This window comes from Trachemys scripta, chromosome 1, assembly GCF_013100865.1.
Source record: "Trachemys scripta elegans isolate TJP31775 chromosome 1, CAS_Tse_1.0, whole genome shotgun sequence".
NCBI lineage: Eukaryota > Metazoa > Chordata > Testudines > Emydidae > Trachemys > Trachemys scripta.
In genome coordinates, this window is record NC_048298.1 from 114,204,796 (window position 1) to 114,223,711 (window position 18,916).

General features: G+C 42.2%; 1 protein-coding gene across 1 annotated transcript in view; it reads right to left on the reverse strand.

Moving 5' to 3' along the window:
- Positions 1-238: 238 nt before the first annotated feature.
- The window catches only part of LOC117871293, a 31,848-nt gene continuing 13,170 nt past the window's right edge, over positions 239-18,916 (reverse strand). The window contains exons 3-6 of the mRNA XM_034759168.1: positions 13,441-13,541; positions 5,667-5,795; positions 5,130-5,280; positions 239-2,012 (exon numbers count right to left, since the gene is read on the reverse strand). Of these exons, the coding sequence (XP_034615059.1) occupies positions 1,957-2,012; positions 5,130-5,280; positions 5,667-5,795; positions 13,441-13,541 (437 nt within the window). The 3' untranslated portion in view covers positions 239-1,956. The remainder of the gene's footprint in view (positions 2,013-5,129; positions 5,281-5,666; positions 5,796-13,440; positions 13,542-18,916) is intronic.

The window sequence follows — 18,916 nt, forward strand, 5'->3', positions numbered from 1 at the left end:
CCTCCATACATGCTTAACTTTACTCACATGTGTAGTCCTGTTCGGTTCAATGGGCCTATCCACATTGTGTAAAGTTACTGACATATGTGGGTATTGCCAGGATCAGGGGATTAATGTTGAAAATATTTGACAGGCTGGAATGAGTATAGATGATTTTTGTTTTGAACTGGTTTGTTTTTTGGTCAATAGCTGAACTGACATCCATTTTATATACAAAAAATAAGAGCAAAATGGACCATACATCTGAAAAGGTTTATTTGTATACAAATACCCAACAGAGATATCATGTTTCCCCATATCTCATTTTATTTTGGAAACCAGTATTCAAAATAATCAGAGTGGTTAATGTCAAAGGTATTATAATGGGCAGACACAATTTTACATTGTTATGTGCTGTGTGAGTACATACATACATTTTTCCTTTGATGTGGACTCCCATGTGTAAATTATTTTGGGACTTGGATTACTGGTCAAATATGGAAAAAAAAATCTTAAATAACACTCCTTCAAAAATTATTTGCATTCTTCATCATGTAGTAGAGTGATAACAAAATTTAAGGATAATCATATTACCAAGCAACTGGTGCTGTAGTTGGTATCGATTTGATAAAGCTCAGGATATTTGGATACAGCATTTTATAAGCTTATCTAATATACCATTCAGGTGTAAACTTATACCAAATATATTTGCCCTGAATCCACCAGCTGTTTCTCTGCATCAAGAGGTTTTAGAACCTTAACCTTTTTATTAACTTGTTTTTTGGGGGGGAACTTTTATATGTGGATTCAGTATTGTATAAAAATTCCATCCCATTATGAACACTATCAATAAGGTAAGTGTAGTGAGCAGTCTGAGTAAAAACTTTATGGAATCATCTGGTGGACTACATATGTTCCAGACAGTGCTTCATTTGTGCCAGGGCTTACCAGATGTGAGCCCCAGCACCTCTAGGCTTGGCAATATATAGCACCGGCACTTTGGGCTTTCTGCATCAGTTATGAATGTTAAAAAAAATTGCTTGAGCGCTGGCACCTAACTGCATGTGCCCTGGCACATCTTTCATTATAATTTAAGCATTGGTTCCAGATACTATACAAAAGATGTTCTGGAGAACAGGAGATAATGACCTTTAGCTTCAGCCACAATTGTATCACCTGAGAGTGGGATATTCTTGCAAAGGAGGCAAGCCATCCCTCTCTAATTGGATGTGCAGGGTGCAGCAGTACCCAGTCTTTCTTTTGTGATATCATTATGTTCTCTTAAGGAAACTTGAAAATCTTTTGTGCTGTTTTATGTGGAGGTGAATTCTCTCTCTCATAAGCTGATTTTTGTGCTTTGGGTGAGAGATTTAGATATACTGGAGGTCAGACAGCTCCGAATAATTAATGGAGATATATTGTTGATAGCTCAGGAAGTCTTGTCTGGTGATATACCCTCAACAGTGGCAAGTCTCAGTCACATTTAGCCACCCCGGTTCACACTGAGGACTACCTTATTTTACGAATGGGTTCATTGCCTTTCTCTGTATCTTCAGCTCACATCTCTAGATAGGTCATCTTGTTTTGAAGTAGTTTCACCATTGCCTCTGCCAATGTCTGAGTTGGCTCTCTGTTTGTAACTCCTTTGCATCTGATCTTGAAAGCCATCCACCCTGATATTCCATTGATGTGGAAAATTTTGCTTCCATGATGCTTGTTAAATTCAGAGTAAATTCTTGTATTATTCTAGTAGCCATGTCAGATTTCTCCTCCTCCCTCTCCCCCCCTCTGCTTTCTTGACTGTCTTCCAGGACTGATCCTGCTTTTCTGGAGCTGTGTGTTTTCATCTTAGATTTTGTAGATTTTTTTTTTTTTTTTAACTTGAAAGGTATTTCTGGGATATTTTCACAGCTTAGTCTGTAACTGATCTGCAGGAAAATCCACTGTTTCAGTGCCAAAATCAAGTGGTTTGATGTGTCAGCTGGAAGCCCACAAGGGTGCGCCCTCGCCCACATGCTCTGTCATTAGACCACCTATAAGAATGTTTGAGAGAGATTTGCTGTGACCTCACCTCTAGATGATGAAGTCCTGGTACATCAGGGTTGTGTTTTGAGGCACCAGGTCAGAGGAAAGAACAAAACCATTTAAATTGAAGCACTGTGCCCTTAAAAAAAGGGGGGGGACAGGGGAGGAGGAGGGAACAGACTAGAGAGAACCTTGAAAAGCTCCTGGCACAGTCTGCTGCTGCAGCTGGGGTCTATTCTGAGTCTCTGTTTGCAGGAAAGTGGAATAAGGGTGAAGAGGAAGATGGCAGAATCCTCTCCTGGTGCTACTGGGGCTAGCCATTGAGATATTTTTAGATTGCTAGAAAGGAATCTCTAGGATGAACCTTTTAGATCTTTTGCGGTCAGCAAGAATAGACTCTGTGTTTTCATTTTTTATCTCATACAAAATAAATTCTATTTTATTACCTCTATTCTCCCAACCTGCAGTCCATTAAAAATGTAATGAACTGTTAACTAATTTCCTGTGGAAGAAAAAACCCACCTAACTGGATAGAAAAAGCTTCTTTGAAAGGATTTGCAGGAATGGGTGAAATTTTCTGGTTTTCAAAAATACTGTTGGGCGCTCATTCTGAGACCAGGGATAAAATGTTCAAAATTTTCTCATTTAAAGTCAATGTGGCTCCTAAGTGTCTGAAGTACTTCTAAAATTTTGCCCAAAGTCCTTTTGGTTTAAGGCTTTTCTAAAGTACGTAATGGCAGATGGGCTAACCCCAGAGGCAAACCTTGCAGCCTCTTTTAATTTAAGCATATTTTGATGTGTAATTGTATTCATTCTGTGGAAAAAATGGCCTATTATAACTTTTACATGCTCTGCTCTATTGGCACGCCATCAGATGTCTATGAACAAAATAACACAGACCAAATCTGTTTCCATCTGGCATAACACTCATTTCAGGACAGATAAATATTCATTTAACTGAAGGACCGCAGGCCTTCATCAAAACGAAATAACTCCAATGGGTCACTGATAAGATTCAGTCTCACTATTTCCTAGTTTTTGTGATATGTGCAGTTTCAGAATGGCACAAGGCACAGCAAGCCACTCTTCGTTCGCGACCCGCTGTCTGATCCTATCTGTTTCCCAGTAGATATGTATAAAAGAACAAGCTGTGTCGGTATTTTATGAAGGCTCCAAATCTGGCTTTAACAATATTTGCTCAGGCACTGAGAAGGTCTGGGAATTTGATCTTGGCAAATATTTTGAACCAGAAAAAATAGAACAGTATATGGGCACATAAAAGATCTGGCAGAAATTCATCTGTTATCCCAACTGTCATTCCTGAGCATTCTCAGGGCTGTTTAGACTCCTGTTAGACTTAATCAGGCCAGTATATCTGAATCTACATGCCATGTATATCTGAATCTAATGGTGCTGGACCATGGCTCAACAAAGCATATTAAATAATTAGGAAAATGTTTTGATTTCTTTTGCAGACTGATTTAGCCGATTCTCATTCTTTTTATATAAACAAAAGAAAGCTATTGCTTTAAGAGCTGAAATAATGATAACCTTTAAAAATAATGTGGAGGTCACTTACTGATTTAGTCTCCAGTCCTGCAAAAATATTCCACACAAACTGGCCCTTCTAGCCAATGGATCCCTTTGCAGTTTTCCCCATACATAGAGTAGGAAATAAATGTGATGATAATGTGGTATCATTTGGTGCAAGCTGACCTTTAATGGGCGACTAGTGTAACATCTTATCTCACGTGGTTTTAAAGTTAATATCCACAGCTGTAGCAGCCCTGTCTGTACTGGCTAACTGTAGTCTTCCTTTTAAGTGCTCTTTCACTTTTTGAATCTTAACAGGTAAAAATTGAAATACCAATCTGTTCCTGAAAGGCTATTTGGATCTGTGCCAGTTGCTATTCTGAAATTTGACTGGTTTCAGATTTCATTACAAAAGTTGAAACAGAGTAAATTAAATTGAGAGCTTAGTTTAGAAATCTCTGTAGCAAACCTGAGTCAAACTATGGTTGTCCATTAAACCTATGCATGCCTCATGCTTGCAATGTGAAATCAGAAACACAACAGCCTGAAAGGCATTTAACTTTGGCTTTAGGCTTGCTTGATACCCACAGCTCAATGGAGAGGTGAGGATATGAACCTCATGCAAAGGTTTGTTCAAACTCCTGAAAACCAAAACAGTTGTTTTTTTTCCACTCGTCTCTTATGCTTCTATGGCACCTTTGAATGTGTATATTTGCTGTTGGTAGCAACATACCATTGAAAATGTTGCTTTTCCTGCTACTCAGTACCCTGTTTTAATAGAAAGCTGTTCTATAATTATTTGCGTTTGTACTGTGGTATCACCTAAAGACCCTTTCAAATATGGATCTCATTGCAGTAAGCACTGTAAAAAGACATAATGTAAGAAGACACTGTCACAATGCTGCCATGAAGTGATTACAATCTAAAGAGACAAAACATGGAAATGGTGAGGGAAAAAAGGAACAAAATGTAATGGCCAAGTTCTTTGAATGCTGGTTCTTATGTGTATTCTTATATGTATGCATGCACTCCATGTACCTGAGATTGGAGATTTCTAGCAAGTATTGTCTGTGATGCTGGCAGAGCAGGTTCCAGCTCATGCCAAAGCCCTGAGGCCTCCCTGAACACTCACAAATGCGTAGCTGGAAACCTGTGTTGTTAAAATAGGTACTAGATTTATAAAAATGTGTTTAGTGTTTAGACTTTATGAAATGGTTGTAAATTGCTTCATGCATTAATCTCACTTATAATATCTGTATCCCATGTTATAAGGTAATATTTAAGTGTTTGCTCTATAACAGGGGTCGGCAACCTTCGGCACGTGGCCCATCAGAATAATCCGCTTGCGGGTCGGGAAACATTTTGTTTACATTGACTGTCCGCAGGCACGACCCCCATGCAGCTCCCCTAATGGCTGCAGTTCACCGTTCCTGGCCAATAGGATCTGCGGGAAGCGGTGGCCAACACACTGTTGTAGTGCCTGAGGAGTTAACACTTGATACTTGGTTGGTGAAATCTAAGTATAGAACATACAACCAGTTTAGGGGTTTGTGCCCTGCTTCTTAACAGTCTGCTCTGAGGTTGGCACTCACGGTCGTGAGCCAATCCATACAGCTTGACAGCATCCATTGGTCTGCAAATGCACAGTTGTTCTCCTCGTGCTCCAAACTGAGGGCATAAAGGGCAGTGTGGACCGAGGCTGCTCCAGTTCCTTCTTACTGCCGCATGACCTGTGTCAGAATCCTGTATCCAAAACAATCTTCATCTATCTTCTAATCTGTAAATCTATGTACAGTATAATGCACATAGTTTTAGTATTTTAGTATTCTTAATGTTTTTAGACTTTTAGTGTTGATAGTTTAGTTCTCCTTGCCTCAGGGAGTTTCTTGCCATGGAAAAAGACTATGTCCAGAGTCCCAGGGTTTCATAGAATATCAGGGTTGGAAGGGACCTCAGGGAGTCATCTAGTCCAACCCCCTGCTCAAAGCAGGACCAATCCCCAGACAGATTTTTACCCCAATTCTCTAAATGGCCCCCTCAAGGCTTGAACTCACAAACCTGGGTTTAACAGGTCAATGCTCAAACCACTGAGCTATCCCTCCCCCCTGCTAAGAAATTGTATTTCTTACCCCTGCTCCTTCTCCATTAGTGCCAGATACCAGCACTCTCTTCATTGCCTTGGGGAGGCTCAGATTGCCACCAAGTGCAGTATTTGTCACTTCTTCCCTCCTCGAACCTGCAATGGATGAGAGCTCCACCTGCGGAAACATTTCATAGGGAGAGCTACAGGACCCCAGGTGGGCCCAGGCCAGGGGACCCCCCCCAACCCCGTACAGTGGCCTTAGAGGGTGAGCAGCACCCCTCTAATCACGAACTCTGGACCAGAGACCAAAACTATTAAGTCTAAGAAACCCTCTCAAGAGTAGGGACATGAACATAGGCATAATGACAGATCCCTGTCATTTCTGCCTCTCCAGAAAAAAATTGGTCCAAGTAAAGTGAGTCCTTGTGTGGACCCTAAAGAATTAGGTCCATGTAAATCTTCCAATCACAAAGCAAAGATGCGAAGGAGGACAGATCTGTTAGTACTGGCTCCTGCTCCAACTCAGGCAGAAATACTGGCACCCATCCGTTCCAACTTCAGTACCCAGAAAGATAATGGAGCAAATAATCAAACAACAATTTGTAAGCACCTACAAGATAATAAAGTGATAAGTAACAGACAACATGAATTTGTCAAGAACAAATCATGTCAAACTAACCTAATAGTGTTCTTTGACTGGGTAACAAGCCCTGTAGATAAGATAGATGTGGGATAATAGATGAGATGTATCTCGACTTTAGTTAGGCTTTTGTTACTGTCTCAGATGACCGTCTCATAAGCAAACCATGGAAATATAGCCTAGACAAACCTACTATAAAGTGGGTGAGCAACTAGTTGGCAAACTATACTCGTAGTGTAGTTATCAATGGTTCATAGTCAAGTGGGGTTTCACAAGGCTCTGTCCTGGATCTGGTTATGTTCAATATCTTCATAAATGGTTTGGATAATGGCATAAAGAATACGCTTATAAAGTTTGCAGTTGATACCAAGCTGGAAAGAGTTGCAAGTGCTTTGGAGGACAGGATTAGAGTTCAAAATGATCTTGACAAACTGGAGAAATGGTCTGAAATAACTGGGATAAAATTAATTAAGGACAAATGCAGAGTGCAATACTTAGTAAGGAATAATCAATTGCACAAATACAAAATGGGAAATGACTGCCTCGGAAGGAGTTCTGCAGAAAAGGATCTGGGGGTCATAGTGGAACACAAACTAAATATGAGTCAACAATGTAACACTGTTGCAAAAAAAAAGTGAACATCATTCTGGGATGTATTAGCAGGAGTGTTGTAAGCAAGACATAGAAGTAATTTTCCCACTTAACTCAGCAGTCATAAGGCCTCAGCTGGAGCATTGTATCTAATTCTGGGCACCACACTTTGGGAAACATATGGACAAATTGGAGAAAGTCCAGAGTAGAGCAACAAAAATGATTAAAGGTCTAGAAACCATGACCTATGAGGAAAGATTGAAAAAATTGGGTTTGTTTTGTCTGTAGAGGGGGAAACGATAACAGTCCAAGTATGTAAAATGTTGCTATAAAGAGGAAGGTGATAAATTGTTCTCCTTGATCACTGAGGACAGGACAAGAAGTAATGGGCTTAATTTGCAGCAAGGGAGATTTAGGTTAGACATTAGGAAAATCTTCCTAACTGTAAGGGTAGTTAAGCACTCGAACAAATTACCTGGGGAGGTTGTGGAGTCTCTGTCACTAGAGGTTCTTAAGAGCAGGTTAGACAAACACCTGTCAGGGATGGTCTTAATACTCTGTCCTGCCTCAGTGCAAGCAACTAGACTAGATGTTTAATTGCAGTCCCTTCCAGTCCTACATTTCTAGGATTTTTAATGACTGCAAGTGATCTGGATCTTGGTTTTAGGTTTCATCCAGCCTCTAACCCCATGCTGAGGCATTGGTTCAGTACCAACTCAGAGGGAAGAGGGTCACCTACTGAATCACCAGTACCAATCTATTTCCAGCTAATCCATATGCTTATTGAAAAGTAAAATCAACAGATATATTGGAACACTTTACCAAGAACCAACTATCTCCTTTATTAGTTAAGATGGCAATCAAATCTTTGATAGTAAAAGGATCCCTTAAGAACATAAGAATGGCCATACTGGGTCAGACCAAAGGTCCATCCAGCCCAGTATACTGTCTACCGACAGTGACCAATGCCAGGTGTCCCAAAGGGAATGAACCTAACAGGTAATGATCAAGTGATCTCTCTCCTGCCATCCATCTCCACCCTCTGACAAACAGAGGCTAGGGACACCATTCCTTACCCATCCTGGCTAATAGCCATTAATGGACTTTAACCTCCATTAATTTATCCCATCCTATCTCCTAGAACTGGAAGGGACCTTGAAAGGTCATCGAGTCCAGCCCCCTGCCTTCACTAGCAGGACCAAGTACTGATTTTGCCCCAGATCCCCAAGTGGCCCCCTCAAGGATTGAACTCACAACCCTGGGTTTAGCAGGCCAATGCTCAAACCACTGAGCTATCCCTCCCCCTAGTTCTCTTTTAAATCCTGTTATAGTCCTAGCCTTCACAACCTCCTCAGGCAAGGAGTTCCACAAGTTGATGGTGCGCTGTGTGAAGAAGAACTTCCTTTTATTTGTTTTAAACCTGCTGCCCATTAATTTCATTTGGTGGCCCCTAGTTCTTATATTATGGGAACAAGTAAATAACTTTTCCTTATTCACTTTCTCCACGCCACTCATGATTTTATATATCTCTATCATATCCCACCTTAGTCTCCTCTTTTCCAAGCTGAAAAGTCCTAGCCTCTTTAATCTCTCCTCATATGGAACCCGTTCCAAACCCCTAATCATTTTAGTTACCCTTCTCTGAACCTTTTCTAATGCCAGTATATCTTTTTTGAGATGCGGAGACCACATCTGTACGCAGTAGTCAAGATGTGGGTGTACCATCGATTTATATATGGGCAATAAGATATTCTCTGTCTTATTCTCTATCCCTTTTTGAATGATTCCTAACATCCTGTTTGCTTTTTTGACTGCCGCTGCACACTGCGTGGATGTCTTCAGAGAATTATCATAATGACTCCAAGATCTCTTTCCTGATTAATTGTAGCTAAATTAGCCCCCATCATATTGTTTATATAGTTGGGGTTATTTTTTCCAATGTGCATTACTTTACATTTATCCACATTACATTTCATTTGCCATTTTGTTGCCCAATCACTTAGTTTTGTGAGATCTTTTTGAAGTTCTTCACAGTCTGCTTTGGTCTTAACTTTCTTGAGCAGTTTAGTATCGTCTGCAAACTTTGCCACCTCACTGTTTACCCCTTTCTCCAGATCATTTATGAATAAGTTGAATAGGATTGGTCCTAGGACTGACCTTTGGGGAACACCACCAGTTACCCCTCTCCATTCTGAAAATTTGCCATTTATTCCTACCCTTTGTTCCCCGTCTTTTAACCAGTTCTCAATCCATGAAAGGATCTTCCCTCTTATCCCATGACAACTTAATTTACGTAAGAGCCTGTGGTGAGGGACCTTGTCAAAGGCTTTCTGGAAATCTAAGTACACTTGCCCATATGTTTGTTGACCCCTTCAAAGAACTCTAATAGATTAGTAAGACATGATTTCCCTTTACAGAAACCATGTTGACTTTTGCCCAACAATTTATGTTCTTCTATATGTCTAACAATTTTATTCTTTACTATTGTTTCAACTAATTTGCCCGGTACTGATGTTATACTTACTGGTCTGTAATTGCTGGGATCAGCCCTAGAGCCATTTTTAAATACTGCCGTTTCTTTAGCTATCTTCCAGTCATTGGGTACAGAAGCCGATTTAAAGGACAGGTTACAAACCATAGTTAATAGTTCTGCAATTTCACATTTGAGTTCTTTCAGAACTCTTGGGTGAATGCCATCTGGTCCTGATGACTTGTTACTGTTAAGTTTATCAATTAATTCAAAAACCTCCTCTAGTGACACTTCAATCTGTGACAATTCCTCAGATTTGTCACCTACAAAGGACGGCTCAGGTTTGGGAATCTCCCTAACATCCTCAGCCGTGAAGACTGAAGCAAAGAATTCATTTAGTTTCTCCGCAATGACTTTAACGTCTTTAAGTGCTCCTTTTGTATCTCGATCCACCCAGGGGCCCCACTGGTTGTTTAGCAGGCTTCCTGCTTCTGATATACTTAAAAAACATTTTATTACTTTTGGAGTTTTTGGCTAGCTGTTCTTCAAACTCCTTTTTGGCTTTTCTTATTACATTTTTACACTTAATTTGGCAGTTTTTATGCTCCTTTCTATTTACCTCACTGGGATCTGACTTCCACTTTTTTTTTTTTTTAAAGATGCCTTTTTATCTCTCACTGCTTCTTTTACATGGTTGTTAAGCCACAGTGGCTCTTTTTTAGTTCTTTTACTGTGTGTTTTAATTTGGGGTATACAATTAAGTTGGGCCTCTATTATGGTGTCTTTGAAAAGTGTCCATGCAGCTTGCAGGGATTTCATCTGGAAGGAGAGTCCCAACTATGGGAAGGTTTCCCTCTACTCCTGTTGACTGCGCTCCTTCCCTGAGCCTTTCATCCTCCTTAACAGCACAGGGGCTGTCCGACCGGAGTTGGGACAAATCTACAGTGTCCCAGAAAGCCTCATCAACATACCTCTCTGCCTTCCTTAACTCCTCCAGTTCCGCCACCCTGGCCTCCAAAGCCCGTATGTGATCTCTGAGGGCCAGGAGCTCCTTGCACCGAATGCACACATACGCCGCCCGCCCACCGGGCAGGTAATCATACATGCTACACTGAGCGCAATAAATAGGATAGCCCCCACTCTGCTGCTGGGCTTCTGCCTGTATTTTCTCCTACAGCTACCTAGGTTAATGATAGGGTTTTTGTTTAAATCAAGAAGTTTTGATTATAGTTTAGTTTAAAGGTTTTAAAGAATGGCAAGTGTACCTTGCCCCCTTCCCACTCCCCTTCCAGACTCCCTCTTGAAACTCCCTGTTAGTGGCCCCGGTTCGCAAAGCTCCCTGGTCGCTTGCTCACTGCTTTATAAACCCCTGGCCTTTCTGATAGCCCCGCCCCTTACTTGTATTCCATTTTGCACGGTATTTATGAAGTAGGAATTCTTCTTCACTTATTTTAAATTCTGCTTCTCCTGTTGCATTATTCCCTCATTATTCCCTCCTTTTTTGTGCCACCCCTTCCTAAGTTCTCTCTTCACTTCTCTCTTGTCACCTCCTGTGTTTTGAATTCCCTAACACATCTGCTTCTTTCCATCTTCTCTTGCTCTCCACTCCACTTCTGGCTACTTTCAGAAGCTATTTCATCTCCACCAAAAGCCCTTAGCCAGATGGGTACGTTTTTCCCAAAATGCCAGTTCAGGCATAAGGATGATGGATGGCCTGGCAACAGTCTCAATACCTATTTTAACACTGAGCCTCATAAAGTCAGAAATGGACTGAAATTCAGAGCTGCACTGTACAGTAGTGGCTAGAACTGCTGCTCACACTGTACCAAAACCAACTACAGTAAAGAAATTCAAAACCGTTAACAAGGGAAAAAAACATTATTCAGTCTTATTTTGAAGGTACATGTAAGTGGGGGAATGATCTGGCTATTGCGGGGTCTGGGAACTTTTCTGGCTTATACATTATCCCAGTGAAATGGGCTAACAAAAGGATCTGAGTTTTTGATCCCACTTCCTTTACCGAGAGGCCTGCCTGACCTCGAGTACTCCCCTTCCACTCCCCAGTGTGGCAGAGTCCTTGTAACCCCAACAAGGCTGGACCCATTGATTACTGGGGGGCTTGACCCCAACCTTGTTGTGGTCACTTAGGATAGGGGCTGGGGTGTCCTCGCTCCAGGGTGCACTCTCCGCACCACATAGGTGCTGACTCCATGGGTGCTTCAGGGCTGAAAGACCCATGGGGAAAAAATGGGGGGTGCTGAGCACCCACCAGCAGCCCTCCTATCAGCACTTCCCCCTCCCTCCAGCATCTCCTGCCCACTGGTGGGCCCTGCCAATCAGAGCTTCCCCCTCCCTCCCTGTGCCTCCCACCCACCACAATCAGCTGTTTCGTGGCATACAGGAGGGGGGAGGAGCGAGCAGAATGGGGTGGGAAGAGGCGGGGCAGCGATGGAGGGGAGGGTGGGAAGAGGTGGGGCAGGGTGTGGCCTTGGAGGAAGGGGTGGGGCCTGGGGCAGACCCAGGGGTCAAGCACTCCCAGCACAATGGAAAGTCAGTGCCTGTGCCGCACCGGACACTTCTCTGACCCGCTGATCATTACATACAATTCAAAGGAAATACAATTTATTAAACAGCAACCAATTTTTAAAAATAAGGAAGAAATGGGAAAAGTTAAAGGAAAGCATGTAACCCCACTCTGTGGCACAGGGACATCACAACCAGCTGTTGCAGGAATGTAAGGGAAGTTTACAGTCTGTTCCTCACATGTCCCAGGCCTCCTTCTCAGGCCCTGGCTGTGCTGCAGGTCAGACACTTGCTCTGACATTGGCCACACGCTCTCAGGCTCTAGGTGGCAGGACCCTTCTTCCCAGTGTCAGCCCCCCCATCGGGGTTATGATCCCACTTCAAGGCCCTTGCAGGCCTCTTTGCTGGGGGCATCTCCCTGTGCTGGACCCTCTGCCCTGGGCCCCCTTGCTCTCCCCAGCTGCTCAACACACCCAGTTCTGGACTGCTCCAGCTCCAGCTCCAGCTCCAACCCCAACTCCATCCCCAGCACTACTGCTGCTCTGCTTCTAGCCCCCTGGACTGCTTTTATTGGCCCCTCTGGCTTTGGTTGCTGCAGTTCTCCTAGCACAGGTCTGCACCCTGGGCTGCTTCTGTGGTTTTTGTTGCTGCAGCCCTGCTTCCAGCATAGATCCCCCCCCACCACCCGGGATGCTTCTCTGGAGGGTGTGGCCCTGCTCCCCAGCTCAGCTCAGGCCTCTGCTCTTTCCTTAGCTCGGCCCCACTCTGTTCCAGGCAATTCCAGCTCACACGAAGGCTCCGGCCTCCTGACTCCCTCATTAGTCTGCTCGCCCTGTCAATCAGGCTGACCTGGAGCATTGGCCTCTCCCCATTGCTCCTGGGAACTGTCAGTCTCAGGGTCCTGATTTCCCATCGACCCTTCTCTTTTCTTTTGGTACTGGGAGCTAGCCAACAACAACAACAAAAAAAACCTACTGAGTTTGAGTATGGGACCAACAGTCCCTTTACATGTAGTTGGGCTAATTAGTGGAATTTTAACAAGCTAGAACTAAATAACATGTTATGTGAAGTTAAAGTTGGCAAAACATTTGTGAATCTCAGCAAACCTAATTCAAGTGCTGAGTTTCTGACAAACTGGGTTTCAACCCACCTAGTTCTGGTTTTATTATACAAGGTTGGCACAGCTCTAGTCAGCATCATAGGCCCAATTCTGAATGTGCCGCTATTGCCACTGAAGTCATTGGGAGTTTTATGCATGGATAATTCGCAAGACAGAACCCCAATTTGTGTCTGTTTAACTCTCAGTTTAGTTACAGCTATTAATATGCTAATATCTGGGGTGTCTGCAAAAAAGTGTCTTGCGATCACCAGATACAACCATGATTTCGAACAGCTAAAAGAGGTATAGCAGAGCTTCTTCTGGCTCAATCATCAAAGAAGTTTCTGGTACCGCTCCTATTTGTGAACCACCAGAGTGTGTGTTAGTCTCAAAACCTGTGCATCAACACGGTATGAGGATTTAAGATGATTGACTAATCTGTTCAGAATGCCTGGCCACGAGTTAGCAGATGAAATATGTAGCCATCTTTTAATTACCTGATGTGTGCTCAAATCTGTTAAAAATCTTTTTGAGTCTGAAATCCCATAGCTTTGTGTTCTTGAGAGTGAGAGCTGCCAGTGATGGTAAAATTGACCACCTGAAAGAGAGAGAGAGAGAGAGACAAGGTAAATGAAGCTATACAGTGAAAACACTTTATGCCTTTTTAAAATCTTCCATAATGGCAATGAGAAGAAGAATAAATTAGAGAAATATGTGAAAGAGGATCTCAGAGTAATTTACACACCTTAACTAAGGTCAGATTTCCCCTTCCGTTTATTTAAAAAGGAATGGATTAAAAGAGTCCAAAAAAGTTTTGACCCAAACTACATCAGAGGGAGAGGGATTGAGCCTACCTGGCATCCTCCTTCTTCCCTTAACACCATGCACTTGGGATTTTGATGGGGGTGAAGAGTTAGGTGAGGATGGCCTCTTTCTTTAGTGTTATCAGTTCCTTCCAAACCCATGGCATTTCTTCCCACCGGCTGCTTCTCTGAACATAACCAGCCTTCCCAGAATGGGGGGGTTTGGACTCAGCTTTTGATGGGGTGGCATTAGTGACTGACCTGGTCAGAGGGCTGGAGCTGCAGAAAAGAGGTCTTAGAATTCCCCACCTCGGGCTGTGGGGGGATTCCTCTGTTGCAGGCTCTGTAGAAGTCAGCTGTAAGGCTGTCCTCTAAGGACTCCCTCACAAGCCTAGTGTAAGTGGTGTGCTAGGAGTGAAGAGGTGTGTTGGGGAGCAGGGCTGCAGCCTGTGGAGATTCCAGGCTGCATTGCAGCCCATAAAGCAGCCCCAGGAAACAGCTGTAATTTAGGCCCCATAACTGTGTAAGTTACGGTGGGGGCCTCTCTCCATCTCTGAAGCCATAATCTACAGTCTGCCGACATGTTGACAGTTTTGCATGAATTAATGAAAGAGGGATCAGAAGTAGCTGACATGGATTGTTTGTTTATTTTTATTATTATTAAACTGACTTGTGTATCCAAGTTACTGCTGTGAGAAAAAATTAAAGTAAGAGGAGAGCTGGCAAAAGTCTTTAAAATGTATCAATAAAAATATAGAAAATCCCTTGATTTTTTAAGAGTGAGGCTGCTGTCTTGACTTGAGGCAGCAAATTCTTAGTCTAAATCATAAATGCAGCTGTCTTACTGGCATTGCATTATACATAGAGAGGAAATGAAAAGTGATGTTTCCAACACTGAAGAAAATATGGCCAAGCTTTGATCACTTAATAAACAGAGCACTACCTTTATTTAGTTCTGTTTGCTTAAAAGGAAAAATGTTAATCCTATTTAAAAAAAATCTTCTGGACGGTGTCCTTACAATATTTTCGTACATGTAAATCAGTTTTAAATGTTTTTGTAAAAAATTATAATGCATAAGAAAAGTCTGACCAACCAAACCCTAGCAGCTCCACCCATTTCTCCCCCCCCCCCCAAGCAATGAGGCATCAAGGCAATATGTTATATAAAATCCAGTGTAGTTGTAGACATGTCAGTCCCAGGATATTAGAGAGACAAGATGAGTGAGGTAATATCTTTTATTTGACCTGCTTCTGTTGGTGAGAAAGATGCTTTTGAGCAACACAGAGCTCTTCTGTGGTTCTCTCTCTCACTAACAGAAGCTGGTCCAATAAAAGATATTACCTCACACACTTTGTCTCTCTAATATAAAATTCAGTCTTTATTGATTTGTACACATGCCTTTTTGATCAGCACATTTCCATTAATATGCTTTAGCTTTCCCCATGCATTCTGTATTTGGCCATGTACTTGGTTGGCCTGTGGTAGTAACCACAGACAAACTGCACAACTGCTGCAGGCTTCCAACAACAGGGGCCTGGCATGTACTGGACAAGGATTGCATGGCATATGCCAGCTCAAACAGGGACATTTCCTCTTTCTGTTTTCCTGCTCCCAGAAGCCAACCAATCAAAGATGAAATTTCTCCATTCTTGGCACATCTATTTTAGAAAATCAGTAATAATAATTATGCTTCCATTCCAACCTCATTGCAGGTACTGGAAAATGAGCTGTAGTCTCTCCAAGAACACAAGACTGTAGTGGATATGTTCACCTGGGTATCTTAAAAAATGCTTAACACATGTTTTATAATATATATCAATTTATACTGAGAAAGTACCTTATCTGTAAAATGGCAGTAACCATGAAATAATAGTAATAGTACTTGTGCACCTCAGAGGGGTGAGACTAAGGACAAAGATTACAAATCTGGGAAACTAAAATTATGCACCTAAATCCATACAGAGGCAGACCTCAATGAGAGCTTTGGCTATTCAGTACATCTGAAAATCAAGCCACCAATTTAGTTGCATACATACAAAATCAGTGTAGCCCATATTAAATGGGTTAAACACTGGCTAACTGATGGATCTCAACAAGTAGTTATAAATGGAGAATTGTCATCCAAGGGGGTTGTGTTTATTAGGGTTAAACTCAGAATTTCCATTATGCAGAAAACCCCAACATTAAAAAAAAAAAAAAGTTACCATTCAGAAAGAAAATATAAATTTCAAAATTTCCCACAAAGGGGAAATTCAGAAAAAAAATCATTACAAAAAATCTAAATGTTTCATTTTGAAAGTCATCCAAGAGCTTCCAGGTTGCCTGATTTGTGAAACAGCTGGGTCTCCAGTCTGCCCAATTCCTTAGGCCTTGTCAACTCCTGGGGTAGCTGACTCCTAGGGCTACCCTGGTTAACTGGCTCCCTGGACTCTGCAGTTCCCACAGCAACCAGTTTCCCCTTCCTAGAGCAACTGACTCCCTGGAGGGCCAGTTCTTGGGACAACTTACTTCCTGGACCCCCAACTCCCTGGAGCTGCCCAACTCTGCGTTTTGCACAGGAACATTTTAAATAGTTTCCCAGAGAATTTTTGTAACCATACTGTCAAGGCTGCTTCCCCACGCTGAACTTTAGGGTACAAATGTGGGGGCCTGCATGAAACTTCTAAGCTTAACTACCAGCTTAGATCTGGTCCGCTGCCACCACTCCCAAAGTGCTAATTCCCTTCCCTGGGTAGCCTTGAGAGACTCTTCACCAATTCCCTGGTGAATACAGATCCAAACCCCTTGGATCTTAAAACAAGGAGAAATTAACCATGCCCCCTCCTTTCTCCCACCAACTCCTGGTGGATCAAGATCCAACCCCCTTGGATCTAAAAACAAGGAAAAATCAATCAGGTTCTTAAAAAGAAGGCTTTTAATTAAAGAAAAAGGTAAAAATCATCTCTGTAAAATCAGGATGGGAAATAACTTTACAGGGTAATCAAACTTAAAGAGCCCAGAGGACCCCCCTCTAGCCTTAGGTTCAAAGTTACAGAAAACAGAGATAAACACCCTAGCAAAAAGTATATTTACAAGTTGAGAAAACAAAGATAAAACTAACATGCCTTGCCTGGCTGTTTACTTACAAGTTTGAAATATGAGAGACTTGTTCAGAAAGATTTGGAGAGCCTGGATTGATGTCTGGTCCCTCTTAGTCCCAAGAGCGAACAACCACCAAAACAAACAGCACAAACAAAAGCCTCCCCAAGATTTGAAAGTATCTTGTCCCCTTATTGGTCCTTTGGGTCAGGTGTCAGCCAGGTTACCTGAGCTTCTTAACCCTTTACAGGTAAAAGGATTTTGGAGTCTCTGGCCAGGAGGGATTTTATAGTATTGTACACAGGAGGGCTGTTGCCCTTCCCTTTATAGTTATGACACATACCATTAAAAACAGGAAATTAATCAACAGGTTGTATATTAATGGTAGTTGTACATTAATGGTAATAAATTATATGTTACACTTACATAAGTCTGCTATGTAAACAAACTTTACAATTTAAATTTTATCTAGGCTTTTGTACTGCACCATCACTAAGATTACAGCCTCTGCTCCATTCTTAGCTCTCTAGTTCATGCCTGACTAATGCAGTTCATAAATTACAAAATATCACATACTGCAATACATTAGCACACCAAAATGTGTTAAGAATGGATACATCTGTGTCATCTGATCTGTTTGTATAATCTAGCTAAAGTGCCCATAACCATAACTGAATTGTATTTTATTTCTGTGATCTTAAAACAAATTGTATTAATTTCCTATATGGAATAATCTTTAATTTTTAACTGATTGATCTGTTTATAAATTTATTTTGAATGACCCAAATGCTTCTGTCCATAATTCTGCTGAGCAAAGGTTGATTCTACCACCAAATATGTGAACAGACCATGAATGCCCATTCTTTTGATGGCCCAGATATCTACAATGGGAATCTAAACTGGAGCAATGCTTAACAGACTCCACTGAGAGCACTGACGATATCTCATGCCTCAGCCTGAGTAACACGATGGTTCCTAACAATACAGGTAATGAAGATACAGCAATATTCAGATGGGTTCCTAAATACAAAGTCAAAATCCTCCTTCCCCAACTTTGAAATGCTTCCTTTCTGCACCCTTACTGTTTTACCCTACCCCAAAATGTCAATCCTAATCCATTTTTTACCATTCCTCAACATAGCCCTAGTTTCTCAGCCACTCACTTTACCTTCTCCCCCTGGTCTTCCATCACCAGCCAGACACCTTTGTCCCCCTACCCCTAACATGACAACCCCAGAGAAGTCATCCTATGAACATTCCACACATTCCCTGGATAATCAGTGACCTCGATCAGCATAAGTGCCCCTTCTCTTCACAGGGCTGCTGAGATTAGTCACCCAGGCTTGTGAAGGCTGCTCCCATTCCCTGTCCTGTTCAAGGCTGCCCAAATGTGCAGACCCACAAGTGAGTATATATTGCAGGTTCCCCTTTTGCTGATTCACAGAGGATATGAGCTGCTACAGTCCTCAGCTACAGAGCCTTGGCTCTTTAGCTCAAGCAGTAGCAGGTCTTGCTGTCATACTGGAAATGTCACATTGGCATGTACAAATCTTCCTCAGCCACTTCCCACATGGATGCTGTATGAAACTAGAAAGTGAATTACAGCAGGGAGCGTGAATAGTAAACAGCATGAACAGGTAGGGAATTAAAGTTAAAAAATTCCCGTGTCCATGGAGCTACATGAATGGCTGCCTGAGCCAAATTCAAATGGCATGTATTGCAGCTGACTTTAATGGCATTTCACCCGCTTGCACCAGATCTGAATTTGGCTCCATATGGGCTTGATTCTGCAAGAAGCTGAGCACTCCTGTGAGTTGCTGGATGCCCATAACTCCCATTACAGCAGGGGTTCTCAAACTGGGGGTCGGGACCCCTCAGGGAGTCAGGAAGTTATTAGATGGGTGGTCGTGAGCTGTCAGCCTCTAACCCCGCTTTGCCTCCAGCATTTATAATGGTGTTAAATATATTAAAAAGTGTTTTTAATTGATAAGGGAGGTCACACTAAGAGGCTTGCTATGTGAAAGGGGTCGCAAGTAAAAACGTTTCAGAGACACTGCATTACAGTCATTAATAATTGTGGGAGTTCAACAC